This window comes from Scleropages formosus, chromosome 16 (genome assembly GCF_900964775.1).
Source record: "Scleropages formosus chromosome 16, fSclFor1.1, whole genome shotgun sequence".
NCBI lineage: Eukaryota > Metazoa > Chordata > Actinopteri > Osteoglossiformes > Osteoglossidae > Scleropages > Scleropages formosus.
The window spans coordinates 9,595,103-9,609,450 of record NC_041821.1 but is presented as its reverse complement, the minus strand read 5'-3'; the positions used below and the strand labels follow the sequence as shown (position 1 = coordinate 9,609,450).

The 14,348-nt window shown below is 43.6% G+C and overlaps 1 protein-coding gene across 1 annotated transcript; it reads left to right on the top strand.

Moving 5' to 3' along the window:
* Nucleotides 1-1,758: 1,758 nt before the first annotated feature.
* On the top strand, nucleotides 1,759-6,931 carry LOC108924355 (annexin A5-like). The gene is made up of 12 exons (XM_029258898.1): nucleotides 1,759-1,803; nucleotides 2,955-3,039; nucleotides 3,217-3,311; nucleotides 3,469-3,582; nucleotides 3,786-3,876; nucleotides 4,105-4,184; nucleotides 4,380-4,430; nucleotides 4,989-5,082; nucleotides 5,191-5,286; nucleotides 5,540-5,598; nucleotides 6,434-6,556; nucleotides 6,662-6,931. The coding sequence occupies exons 1-12, from the start codon at nucleotides 1,801-1,803 to the stop codon at nucleotides 6,722-6,724; spliced, it is 954 nt and encodes a 317-aa protein (XP_029114731.1). The 5' UTR covers nucleotides 1,759-1,800; the 3' UTR covers nucleotides 6,725-6,931.
* Nucleotides 6,932-14,348: the final 7,417 nt, after the last annotated feature.

Below are 14,348 nucleotides of genomic sequence, written 5' to 3'. Positions count from 1 at the left end.
TTCAACATTCATACTAATGATACTGTCATACCATGCAAATATTTTTTGTACCCCCTGAAGCCTGGCAAATTCCTTCTGTCAGAGACAAGTATATAATCTCACACACACACACACACACACACACCTTCAGAACTGCTTGTCCCATACAGGGTCACGGGGAACCGGAGCCTACCCGGCAACACAGGGCATAAGGCCGGAGGGGGAGGGGACACACCCAGGACAGGACGCCAGTCCATCACAAGGCACCCCAAGCAGGACTTGAACCCCAGACCCACCCGAGAGCAGGACCGTGGTTCAACCCACTGCGCCACTGCACCCCCAGAAGCAAAAACAATAAAATATAAATTCAAGAGAAAACTAAATGGAGAGAAGTGAAAGGAAGATATAATCATAACAAAAATATATTTTCCTACAAGGTTTTGTAAAGATAAATTCAAGTTCAAGTTGTTTTTATTGTCATTCCTCTGTATTGCATGTGTATATAGTGGAACGAAATGTTGTTTCTCCGGAGACCATGGTGCAACACAGAGCAAGACAGTAAATAAATACACAGAAGAGGATGCAGACATGGGCTGTGAACTGTAGGCAGTTTAATACACACACACACACCCCAAGCAGGGTGCGGCAAGCTGGAACATAACCCAGCAAGATAGGGCACAAGGCCGGAGGGGAAGGTGACACACCAAGGACGGGATGCCAGTCCATCACAAGGCACCCCAAGCAGCGCTTGAATCCCAGACCCACCAGAGAGCAGGACCTGGCCAAACCCGCTGGACCACCGCACCCCCAGCAGTTTAAAAGTAAATAAATAATAAATAGTAAATAAGTAATAAGTAGTAATAAAAATATAAGAAAAATAACAGTAACGGGGCACGGTGGCGCAGTGGGTTGGACCAGGTCCTGCTCTCCAGTGGGTCTGGGGTTCGAGTCCCGCTTGGGGTGCCTCGCGACAGACTGGTGTCCCCTCCCCCTCCAGCCCTTTGCCCTGTGTTAGCAGGTTAGGCTCTGGCTCTCCACAACCCCATATGGGACAAGCGGTTCAGATGTGTGTGTGTGTGTGTGTGTGTGTGTGTATTTAAAAAATAACAATGAAAGTAAATAGTTCAATTACTGCTCTTTTTCGTTACTCAGTATTTGATTCAGTTCAGTGACACTTCTTTGAGTTCAGCATACCGTTGTGAGGTGGGGTGTGTATAACCCGTGAAAAGGAACAAAAAAGCAAAAGCAGACCAGAAGAACCACTTTTAAACGGCATTCCCCACACATCTCACCTTCTTCATGCATCCCATGTCAAGGTCTGTTACACACCTAAGAAAGTCCAGTGACACTGGACTGGCAGGACAGTTTGACTCTGTAGTGAACACCAGGTAAGATCTGAATTTAACAGCTTATCAGGACCTAAGATTTTAAATACTTTACTCTGCTCTCTAATTACTTATTTGTAATTGAAATTTGCAGAAAAATATTACACATATTACTGAATTAATGCTTAAGATATTGCTGAAAATGTTCAGTGTTTTATGCAGATTTGAAACAGGAAGGTTAAACAGGTTTCATTCAGGTAGTCTACTGGTTAGGGCTGTACAATAATTAAGATGGTTTAAATTTTTATGATTTAAATCTTGCTTCTTCTGCAATACTGTTTGAACTATTTGAGCTAACCCTGAAGAAATGCAGTAAGAATGTCCTGAAGTATGAATTTATGTCATGATAAGCCACCTTTGAAAAACTGAAGAAGGCATAATAATAATGTGTTTTCCACACCAGGTTCCACTGAGGTGTCATCCTTTTGTTACAACAATGGTAAGATTATCACCTGTTTTTGTTTTATGTTTATTTTTTTGCCTTTTCTGTTAGCATACATGAAGATTTACGAATGAGAATACTAGATAATTCCAGAGCTTCATTAAATGATTCTGGAAAATTCCATTCCAGTTCCAAACTCTTATGGAAAATGTATCAGTAAAATTTATTTGTGACAGAAGAAATATGTTGCTAACAATCTGGGAAATTAGCATGTAACAAAGGCTAATTGAGATTATAGCATTAACTGTCTCTTTATAATATTGTTTAAGTGAATACTCATAATTACTCTCCAGAATATCAGTTTTCAATCTCTCCATTCAAAGTATATTCATCAGGTTTTTAATTTACACTGTCCACATTTATGGATTCAGGCGCATAAGTGGGAAATCAAATTCAGGAGGATGAGGGCTAAAAAAACACACTTTCACCATAAAACTGTAAAAGGAGGGTATGCATTAAACAGTATGATAGACTGCACACTATCCAAATTCTCCATCTTCAACGTTGGTCACATTTTTGTTTGTCACTCATTCAAAGTCATGTGTAGGTGTTCCTTTTGAGCATAATCTTCATCTGTCTTGATCTTTCAGTGAACTTGCAGAACAAGAAAGCACAGACATAGGCATAGTGAAAGTTGGATTGCAATGGGAACCTCTAAAAGTATTTCTGCTTGTGAATGTCAGACAGTAACAAGTACAAGGTCTGACATCATCAGTAACAATAAGGCACGGAGCTAAGGTGCCAAGTATACAATCATCACGTGAATCAGATATGTTCAAATCTCGTAGACTTTTTATTTCTGCATCAACAGCTGACGTACAAAATCGCAAAGTGGTTTTGACCTTAGACACAGAAAAACACTGACCTTTCACCTTCTTCCATATAGGCTGGGCCTTTTTCTCAAATGCCAGTCATCTGTGTGTTACATATCATATCAAGAATCTTGCACTTCGGAGACAGCCGTGTGATCATTGTCAAAATATTGTCAGATACAAAATCTGTAATGGTTAAGTTTCTCAGAGGTTTTTCTGTGCTTATTTATTTCAATTAATAATAATAATAATAATAATAATAATAAATGAAAGGCCAAAAGTGTACAAAAATAAGGAGTTTCAGTGTTGTGTAACGAATCATCTTTTACCTTTCAGGCCTATAGGGGAACTGTGAAACCCAATTACAATTCTGATCCCCAAAAAGATGCTGAGATCCTGTACAAGGCAATGAAAGGCTTCGGTAGGCATTCCTACATACATGGAAGAGGGTGTACAATTATAATTTTTGTTAATGAATCTGAAGCACAATTTTTTCCCAAAGGTTTGGCTCTATAAAGGTCCATCATATTTGAATTGTTGGTGCTCTATATTTTAATTGCATTTATTTGCCTGATGATAAATGCATGTTGACTTCCAGGGACTGATGAAAAAGCCATCCTTGAGCTCCTAACAACACGCTCCAATGCTCAGCGCCAGCAGATTAAAGCAGCTTACAAGAACCTGCATGGGAAGGTGAGGTCTACGGAGGATGTTAACATTTGAATTCCATACTCATTAATCAGAGAAGCCGTTTGACTAAAGAAAAAGGGAGCTGTGTAAATTAATTTAAATAATATTTACTTGAGGTACCGTGCATTTACTAACTGAACAAAGTTTTCCCCATTTTTAGGACCTGGCTGATGCATTAAAGTCTGAACTTGATGGAAAGTTTGAAAAACTTATTGTTGGCCTGCTAGCTCCTCCCATTTCTTATGATGTAACTGAACTGAGGAATGCAATCAAGGTAAAGGAGACTCTTCTTTTCTACCTCTTGCCGATTTGCGGATAAAAGTAAAGATATAGTGTCCTTTTCCACTCTGGAGCACACACCCAGTCTCCAAACACACACACACACACACACACACACACACACACACACACACAATGAGGCTGCACAGGTCGGATTAGATTTTGTTGAATCTGACCTCTGTTGCTCGTCACTTTCAGGGCCAGGGGACAGATGAAAAAGTGCTGATTGAGATTTTGGCCTCCAGGACACCTACCCAGGTCAAAGAGATCATCAGTGCCTACAAGCAGGGTGAGAACTGGGAAACAGCTAAGGAGATGAAAATACCTCTGAACAGCGCTCATTGAAACTTATTTTGAGGAAGAAATATATACAAATGTTTGACACATTACAGATCATATCCTGAATATAATCCTTCACAGTCAAGTCATTGAAAATGCTGTGGTTACGGAGTCAGCAATTAACATACGGTACTTTCCGTCTACAATGTGCTTTTATTCTTTTGCTCCGTTTCCTCAGATTACGACAAAAGCCTGGAAGGGGACATCACTGGCGACTGCTCGGGAAGCTTCCAGAACATGCTGGTGGTTCTTCTGCAGGTGATGATCTGTTTATTAATATTTCACATTTTCTGCGAATCCAAGCGAGTGACTCTTCTGCAGACATGACTAACTGTGAAAAGAAACTGTGTCTAACCTGTTTTCTCTTTGGCATAGCCGCCCTATAATGCCTGTAGTTTTTTGGATAAGGCAAAGCATGGTCTGAACTGATGTTCTTCCCGCTTTTTTGCACAGGCCAGCAGGCAGCAAGGGGTTAATGATGGCACCATTAAAAGTGATGCTGAGGTGAGCTATATGCTATTGTTGGAATAAGTAATGCAGAAGCTGGTAAATATTATCGCGCCACAGCAAGTAAAGCCGTCACAGCATCTGACTTGTGCAACGGGACCTGGGATCCGGTCCCCACTCGGTCTGTGTGGAGTTCACACGTTCTCTCCGTGTTCACATGGGTTTCCCCCCACCGTCCAAAGGTGTGTTTCTGGAGGACTGGCGACTCTAAATTGCTTACAGGGTGTGAGTGTGTTGCTCTGGTGTATGATGAGTGCTTCACTGTAGGTAGTGTACTGTACTGTATCTGGCACTGAAATTCACCTTGGAGGACAACGGAGTCAGTTAAAGTGCTTGTTGTAAGTTGGTGTGAAGAAAAGTACCTGCTGGAGGAATTAAAGTAAACGTATCGAGTTGAATTTTCAAAAACCTTGCCATATTCACATATGAAGTTAATGAGGATTAAGCCATCAAAACCAAAAATACTCAATGGTCAAGCAATAAGAGCCTTTTTTCAGCAAAAATTGTGGTTTTTTTAACTTAATTTTATACACTGAGTGGTGTCCCTCTTCACAGGCCCTGTTTGCTGCTGGAGAGAAGAAGTTTGGCACGGACGAGGACCAGTTCATCACGATCCTCGGAAACCGAAGTGCCGATCACCTGAGGAGAGGTGGGTTCCCGCAGCTCCGCACGGGGCTTCTCTTTTTTTCGCAGTCCTCCCATCAGTAAACTGCGAAACCTGTGGACACAGGAATGACATGAATGTTTTTGACCGCAGTTTTTGAAGAGTACAAGAAGTTGTCAGGTCATGAAATTGAGGAGAGCATCCAGAGGGAGACCTCGGGCAGCCTGCGGGAGGTGCTCCTGGCTGTGGGTGAGACCCCGTCGGACTTTGTGTCTCGTGTCGGAACAAGCGACCGCGCCGTGTCACGAGCCCGTAATAAATAGAACAACAAGTGCGGGATAACATCACTTAATCGGTTTATAGAAACACTGGATGTTCTTAGTGACTGTGTGCCTCCAGTGTGCTGGGATTGTCTGTTAAACACCTTTTACTTTACTTAGTTATAACTGGGATTAAATGGAAGTATGACCTCATTCAAAAAATGTGCATTTCCTCCTCACAGTGAAGTGTGCCAGAAGTGTCCCGGGCTACTTTGCTGAAAGCCTGAATAATGCAATGTCTGTGAGTGCATTCATAATAGCAGCACTTTTCCTCTTCCTGTCTCTACTTTCTTTTACAAAAATCCCAGAAAAATTCCTGTAAGAAGTGAAATAATTTTCTTTTTACAAGTACAGAATTTCCCTGCACCATACGTTGTTTTACCTTTGGATGGCACAGAGGTCAATAGAGCTGTGACCTTGGATTAACGCGTATAGTGCTGTGATTTGACATGAGTTCAGTCCTCACTGTCTGTGTGGAGTTTGAATCTTCTCCTTGTGTATCTGCATCATCTGAAACCCCTTGTCCTATGTGGGGCTCGCGGGGAGCTAGAGCCTAACCCAGCAGCACAGGGCATAAGGCTGGGGGTGGGGGTGGGGGTGGGGGGGGACACACCCAGGATGGGATGGCAGTCCATCACAAGGCACCCCAAGCAGGGCTCAAACCCCAGACCCCCCGGAGAGCAGGACCTGGTCAAACCCACTGCACCACCGTGCCCCTCTTCTCTTCTCCCTGTGTTCATATGATTTTTCATGGGGTGCGCTGTTTCTTCCCAGAGTCCAAAGATGTGGTTCAGCTGATTGCAGATCCTTAAAAAATTGCATCTTGCATGAATGTGTATAAATGTCCAATGCATTGCAGTGTGTCTACATTAGAGCTTAGTGCTGTGTATCTAGTGCTGTAGGACACCTTGGACAAAGGCGTCAGCTGATACTACGATACTACATAGTAGTTATTTTACATCGCTTTGGAGAATAAAATCTGCTAAATGAAGAAATGTAAAAGTAATGGGAAATATATATGGGAAAGCGCTCAATAGTTAAGTGACAGTAGACTGACCGAAAACTTCATTCCTCAGGGTGTCGGTACAGATGATCACACCCTCACGCGCATCATGGTGAGCCGCAGCGAGGTGGACTTGTTGGACATCAGGGCTGAGTTCAAGAAGAAGTACTCAGTCTCTCTGTACTCTAGGATTAAGGTACTCCGTGACACCATGTGTACAATTTACCATGGAGCGTGGTGTGTGAGTGATGATGATGGGCGTCGTGTTTGTTTGCTGACTGGAGTCTGTTGTGTGTTTCAGAGTGAAACTTCTGGTGACTACAGCAAGACCCTCCTGCTGCTCTGTGGAGGGGACGATGCATAAGAACCTCTTTACCGCAGTTTACACTGAATTAGCTGCTTGCAAATTAAGAACTAAGACAAGATTTGGTTAGTTAAATTTGCGATGCGCTGCCTAACATGTCCGTTTCGTCTTGCAATTTGTTAAGGCTTTGTTAGATATTCTTGCCGAAGCAGCAGTTAACGTCTGTGTTTTCGCATCGATTGATGTTCAAGTCGTTAAATAAAGGAGCATTCAACTGTTCTAATAGGAGGCAAAAATGTGAAATTTATTGCGATGACAAAAATATGAACTGCCTGTTTAAACTTTCTCCAATCTATGGTCGCAAATCCAGTGTTTATCTCATTAATACTGTCCTTGCGACCAGTACACTTCTGCTCTTAGTTCTTTATATGGTAAAATAACATACAGAGAGATATTTTTCAATCCAGGACCACTTGAATCAATACAATCTCGGCACTAGTGGAGTATAGTGATGCTGAAGCCTAGTTCTCTTACACACAGACACACACACACACTTGCTGAAGCCGCTCATCCCAAATGGGGTTGCGGCGATCTGGAGCCTAACCCGGCAACACAGGGCATGGGGCTGGAGGGGGAGAGGACACACCCAGGACGGACGCCAGTCCATCACAAGGCACCCCAAGCAGGACTCGAACCTCAGACCCACCAGGGAGCATGACTCGGCCAAACCCGCTGCACCACCGTGCCCCCCTCATCTCCCTTATTTCTCTGGTAATCTGAATAGGAGAATTACTCCTAGCAACGTTACAGTAGGTCATGTATTTTTCTTCATATCGCAAACTACCATGACGAGGGTGAATCAACAAGTTGCCTTTATGCTGAGTCCTTTTCGGCAAAGCAGCTATGCTATTTCTATTATTCCCTATTATAATCAAACTACCGTTCCCCACTGATGAGAACAAAGTATTTTCATTTGTGGCTAAATATACATTTCAGGCTTTGTGATTTCCCTCATGCTCAGGATGAGATCAGCCCTGTTATCCTCATGCATCTTTTGGAATGAACGGACCTGCCATTGGATGGCGCTAGAGCCATTTGAGGTCATTTTTCCAGTTAAACTTGAGGTACTTGTTTTCCTGTAAGAAATTCCTTACAGTTTATGGTGTAATACCAGCGTGATTATGGTAGCTGACCCTGACCCTGACCAGACTCTGCATCAGGCATGAGTAAGTTTAAAATATAGTCGTCCAAGTATTCCTCCTGAGACCCAGCTATTCGTTTTTGTCCACTCTAGAGGACATATACACACACACACACTTTCTGACCCGCTTGTCCCATACAGGGTCGCAGGGAACCAGAGCCTAACCCGGCAACACAGGGCATAAGGCTGGAGGGGGAGGGACACACCCAGGATGGGATGCTAGTCCATCGCAAGGCACCCCAAGCGGGACTTGAACCCCAGACCCTCCGGAGAGCAGGACCTGATCCAATCCACTGCACCACTGCACGACCGCCCCCCCCCCCCCCACTAGAGGACATGCTGTATTTTTATTCATTAAAAACAGAACAGCTTTGCAACTGGGTCATTTTTGGCAGTATCAGTTCAGGAGAAGTGCCTTGATCAGTGGTGCATCTGCAGGAGGCACGATTCAAATGCGGGTTTTTCGACTTCAGGGGCACGGTGGGTTTGACCAGCGCTCGCTGTGTGGTGCGTCTGGGGTTCGAGCTGTGGTTGGGGTGCCTTGCGGTGGACTGGCGTCCCATCCAGGGTCTGTCCCCTCCCCCTTCAGCCTTGTGACCTGGGTAAGGCTCCGGCTTGCTGCGACCTCACTTGGGACAAGCGGTTATAGACTGTGTGTGTGTGTGAGTGTGTGTGTGTGTTCTTTGACTTCCAGGCAGCAGCTGTAACCACTCTGCTACCTGCTGCCCCCTAAATGATACCACAGGTTTGGTGGGGCTCAGAAAACACCCTAGAAATTCTTCACACATGTCCAAAAACATCTTTAAAGGGTTCAATAATGACCCCCCAGGCTATACTTTTTACTTTCACAAACTTGCGCTGATCGGGTGTTCTTATGATATTGCAATCGGTAAGAATGACAATGAAATGGCAGTCTTATCATGGAAGCTGATCAATTATTCATAATTGACAATCTCACTGAATTTCATTATTCATACCTTTGGCCGCAAACTGAAATAGTGTGCATGTCTGTGCAAGACTCTGTATGAATCACATACTAGTGCTGTGTTACAAGATCAAGTTTTGCAGGAACTGGTCCTGATTCATTACTAAAGTTGTACGTGCGATGTCTCTAAATTGCTTTAAGCTGTGAGTACAGCTTCTGGAATCTCATTCTTATCGTTTTCTCCAAGAGCTATAATCTGCCTGCCGAAACCCCTCCAGCACGATCCTCTGGCCCACACGTTTAGTCAGTCAACCTAGGTCCATGGAGCCCGGCTGTGCGTCATGTCTTTCTTGGCTGTAAGTGACTCCACATGGGACTTCATGTGTAGACTGGGAATTAACCGAACGGTTTTATGTTAATCTTTATGGGCTTAAAGATAATCAAAAGCATTCCAAGCGATACAGCAACGAGTAGAACAAAATATCGTCAGCACAGAGATATAAAACTCCCACATATCATTTGTAAATGTACAGATAATCCAAGACAACACTGGATGTGCTCTATACACATATTAAAGCATCACTACCAAATACCCTGCACTGTTCAAGCAATGGGATGGATGGGTAACAATTCGTCTGAAGCATCGCCACTTGAGTGACTTTACTACAAAAAATGACCAGGCAGTAATCAACGTGAAATGCTCGGTCAGCTGTGTAACGGAATGATTGTCCCCAAGCTTTCTGCTGAACCTTTACCTTCACCACGAGATAACCTGCTCTGTCTGGGCCTGGATCCCAGTTAGCTGGGATCAAAGGTAGGATTCTGCTGTTTCCGCACGTATTTCACTTTACATTATGGCGTTTTTCAGCGAATGCCTGCTGTCCTTTCCATATTGCAGTTGTGGCAGCTGCTGATATAATCTCCGCTTTGTTCTACTACTTGTGTATTGTTCTTCCTTTCAGAATTCTGCTGCTTCTCAAAAAAATGTGGGAGGTACTTTGACTCTTTCGAAAGAATATTTCTTTTATTTATAGCCTTTGGCTTCAAGGAAAAATGAAGCACGGGTGACCAAGATGACGACATCAGAGTAAGAAAACGTTCAAGGAAATAATTCTGCTCTCAGCTGGATACCATCCCTGCGCCAGTTTGGATCTTAAACCTCTTCGTAACCCTTTCAGTTGACCTGTAAGGGCCCCTCTACGTGGGTGTTCCGGGGTTCTTGTCATTGTCACCGATTGTTTTGAGAGATCAGCCAATGGCGCGGCTCGGAGCGCCGATGAGTCGCGTCAGGCCACCTCAGTCCACTGAGGAACAATGGCTGGCTCCGCCCTTCAAACAATAACTTCCTCAACATTCCAGCCCACGACTGCATGTGAAGGCAGGCTGGAGAACAGCGGTCGGGGGGCGGGACTGACGGGGGGCATTTTGTTTGTGAACGGTTGGACCATCCCAAAGGAGGGCAGCTTCTTAAAAGAGTAACTGACACCGTTGTTGCTACGAAGGGGTCAGAGGCCCTACGGCAACACCTCTTCGGCACACCCATGAACATTACCGAGCTTGCGCTGGTGGAAGGTTCCGGCAAGGCTAAGACCCTAGTGTTGCATTCATCACTAGCCTTAACCGGCACCTACACCATGCTTGTAAAAACACAACATTTACATGTACATTTATTTGTTTATCAGACGCTTTTCTCTAAAGCAACGTACATCTCGTAGAAAATACAGTTTGTATTATATAAGAGAGGCATAGTTGCAGATGCGTGATTCTTAAGTACAATCAGTTTCTTTCTTTCCACCACATGAATCAATGTTCATCACACGAGTAGCTGTATAAAACTTTATCAGAATATTGACAATTCCTGATCACCTTCCTAGTAATTTTTTTTTTTTTTAGAGATACGTGTAAACATTTATGTTACATTACAGGAGTAGCTGTGTAAAGGTGTATCCAGGAATGAGCTTAAAGTTATAGTGCGTGAACACTTACACTTTACATGAACTTAAGAGTTTTTGGGTGAAATGAGTCTGGAAGAGGTGAATTTTAAGACCCTTTTAAATGTGGACAGAGTTTCAGTAGTTCTGAGTGAGAGGGGGAGGTCATTCCACAACAACGGAGCCAGAACTGAGAACCTCTGTGCTTTACCTCTTGCTTGTGGGACCACCAAGCAGGCAGATGTGGAAGAGCATAGCGGTCTGGTTGGGGTGTAGCGAATGATAAAGTCCTGCAAATAACTGGGAGCAGTTCTGTTGATGCATTTGTAGGCAATAACCAGGGTCTTGAATTTGATTCTGGCAGCTATGGGAAGCCAATGCAGAGAAACGAGTAGAGGAGATACATGGGAACCTTCGGCAAGTCAAACACAAATCGGGCAGCAGCATTCTGTATCAGCTGCAGAGGTTTGATGGCAGTAGTGGGAAGGCCAGACAGGAGAGTTGCGGGAGTCCAGACAACGAGAATCTTTTCAAGACCGATACATTAGTATTTTTAAGTGTATAAGGTATCACACACACACACACACACACACACACACACACACACACACACACACACACACACACACACACACACACACACACACTTTCAGAACCGCTTGTCCCATATGGGGTCACGGGGAACCGGAGCCTAACCCGGCAACTCAGGGCGCAAGGCTGGAAGGAGGAGGGGACACACCCAGGACGGGACGCCAGTCCGTCACAAGGCACCCCAAGCAGGACTCGAACCCCAGACCCACCGAAGAGCAGGACTGTGGTCCAACCCACTGCGCCACCGCACCCCCTTCAGTATAAGGTATCAGTCATATAAAAATCTTAAAGTGCAAGTACTGTACTTGATATCAACCTATTAGATATTAGTCAAACAAACTGGCAAGATCCAGCTATTAACAAAATAAAATTATTATCAACAGCACAGGGAAACTGATATGTTAGGTTAAGGCCTTGGCCTTTGCTATCTTTGAGGAGCTGCTCTTTGTCACTGATGCTGGTCTTAGTTTTTGCTGCTGAAATGTAGCAAAACACACTTGCTACACTCTAATAAAAAACAGTAGAAATAATTTTTTTCAATAAAAATAAATTGCCTGTTATCCAGACTTTCCAGCAGTGGATACAAGCTTGGATAACATGCAGTTTTAATTCTGAACCAGGGTGCTCTGCTTGAAAAGGAAGGCCCCTCTGGTGGGTGGTGTAATTAATTATAAGATTTTCCTGCTACCGAAAACCCTAAGCTAAAACCCTGCACCACGACTGAAATTTTCATTTCAGGAAAATGGAATTTTACATTGCGATACTTGTGATTACAGTCTTGACGGATCCTGCGGTGAGAAAACAAGTTCAGATTAAGGGGCCGGGCAGAGCAGTGATGCACCGGGTCCACCGCCTACGTACAGTTACTGCCGACTTTGTACCAACTTGTCCTCATCTCCGCAGCTCGACTTGTATCTCACTTCACGGTGGGGTGAAAGTGCCTCCTGCATCTTTGCAGTCACGCAGCAGTTAGATATCAGAATGTCAGTCAGCGTTAAATGTCATCACCATAAAGGAGAAGATTATGAAAAAGAACTTACAAATATTGTTAAGCTTACATACTTGGTCATATTTGTACATTCTTACAAGCCCAGCAGAAGGAAAGCATCTGTACCCTTTCATGAAGTGTTGTTCTTGTGGGGAAATTACATTTAATTGTTTAGCTGACACTTCTTTCCAAACCAACTTTCAATGTTAAGGTTACAATTATTTACCTATTTGAGCAACTGGGTAATTTAGGGTAAGTACCTTGTTCAACGGTACCTCAGCAGGAGGTGGGGATCAAACCTGTGAGCTTTGGATCCAAAGGCAGCAGCTCTAACCACCACACCACCTACTGTCCCAAAGTTGCTATTTTTATTGATTTATGTTCCCTGAGAAAAATGTTTAAAATTGTAGGGAGGAGTCAGATTTCTGCAGGATGCAGGATTAGAAAGACAGATTCCGAAAATCTGCCCTGTCCTGCAGCTAACTTGAACTGCCTGTTTGATTGATTCGTTCTTCATAAGAAAAATGAAAATGACAAAAAAAAAGCATGATGTTCCCGCTCTGTGTTGACAAGCGTGTTGGAACTCATTTATAATCAGTGCTATTATCTTAATTTAAATGAAAAAACGTGGCATATAATGAAAAATGGCAGATGAAGTGATGATGTACTTTTCATCACTTTCAGTGAAATATCAGTTTCATATCACTCTGGACATTTAAAGCTCGAGTTAGTTACGGTATGAGGCCATCAGTCAGATGAAAATTCATACATCGGCGCTTGGCAGGACACAAATGACACTCATCCATGGCCAGGGGGAACCAGCAGAAGCAGTGCTTAAAGAGTGATGGAAAACATTTCAAATTGTTCGGGTGGAAGGAAGGAACCAGCCTACGCTCTTACCAGTGGCCATTACACAGCGCTGATGGATGGCTTCTATTAAGGCTTCTTCTACGTGTGGCACATTGCAATTTTCTCCCGATCCAGCACCTTCTAATACACCTGCAGGTACCTTTGTCCTGGACAAAAGTATAATAAGGTGATGGAGAAGAATAAAATACAATGATATTTTTGCCATAGTTTAGAAGATCATTAATTTATGTAATACTGGTAGATGTGTGTGTGTATTACTATTCGAAAGGAATGTTTTTGTGTTTTTTTAGTAGAAAATGCATAACATTTTCCAAGTGGAGCATTCTTAGATGCTGTCAGAGTAATTCAGTAATTCCTACCTGCAGTACCAAGTCAGGTTTCAAATTGCTCATGTGAGAGGTGTTTTCGAGAATCAGGAGACTTGTAGATTTCACAATTATTGGCTTGTGGATGACACGATCGCTGCGTTCCACCAATCGCTACAGATATGGTAATAACCCCAGCCCTCCCCGTGCTGGTTTACAAAAGATTATGTTCTAGTAGCTGCTTGCCAAAGAGTGAGTTTATATATCTGGCAACAGTCCACGGCCACTGTTCACTTTACCTGGGACAGGTAGCACAACAGTGATGGAACACTAATAAATAATATTCAATGGGCGGACAATAGAGCGCAATTGCGTTATATAGCGCTTTGTATGTGCGTATGGGACTGAAATGTGCGCATGGGAAAGAACAATGGATTAGCCGGAAAGCCTTGTAAGACCTCAATAATCTGATTAAATGGTATTTCATTCTCCCTCGGAGAACATCGGACTTTTGATCTGTACATACAGTAGAGCACAGGATGCATGAGTCATTGTGCCTCGTAACTGTGACCTTTACATACAAAACGCTGCTGTGGAAAGGGGCAGGATGAAGACAGGTTTAGCAGAACCTTTTTTTTATTGCTCTTGTTTTCCTGCACCCTTTGGTTAACTTCTGTGGCCACCACTCATCACACGCCTGCTCCGTATGGAGCATTCCTGTCACAGTGAACCCTCTTGTGCCATTTCCTCCACCCACCCCACTGCTGTGTTGTAACAGGACCACCCAGAAGGTTCACAGTGCTCATAAATGGTCTGCTTCACTGGGTACTCCAAGGAAGTGTCTCTACATGACCACTACATATTAGCTGACAT

Excerpts from the sequence above, each read along its gene's own strand:
- LOC108924355 (XM_029258898.1), top strand. Across the intron at positions 4,431-4,988 it reads CCATTAAAAGTGATGCTGAG|GCCCTGTTTGCTGCTGGAGA; the intron begins GTGAGCTATATG and ends CCCTCTTCACAG. Across the intron at positions 5,083-5,190 it reads TGCCGATCACCTGAGGAGAG|TTTTTGAAGAGTACAAGAAG; the intron begins GTGGGTTCCCGC and ends TTTTGACCGCAG.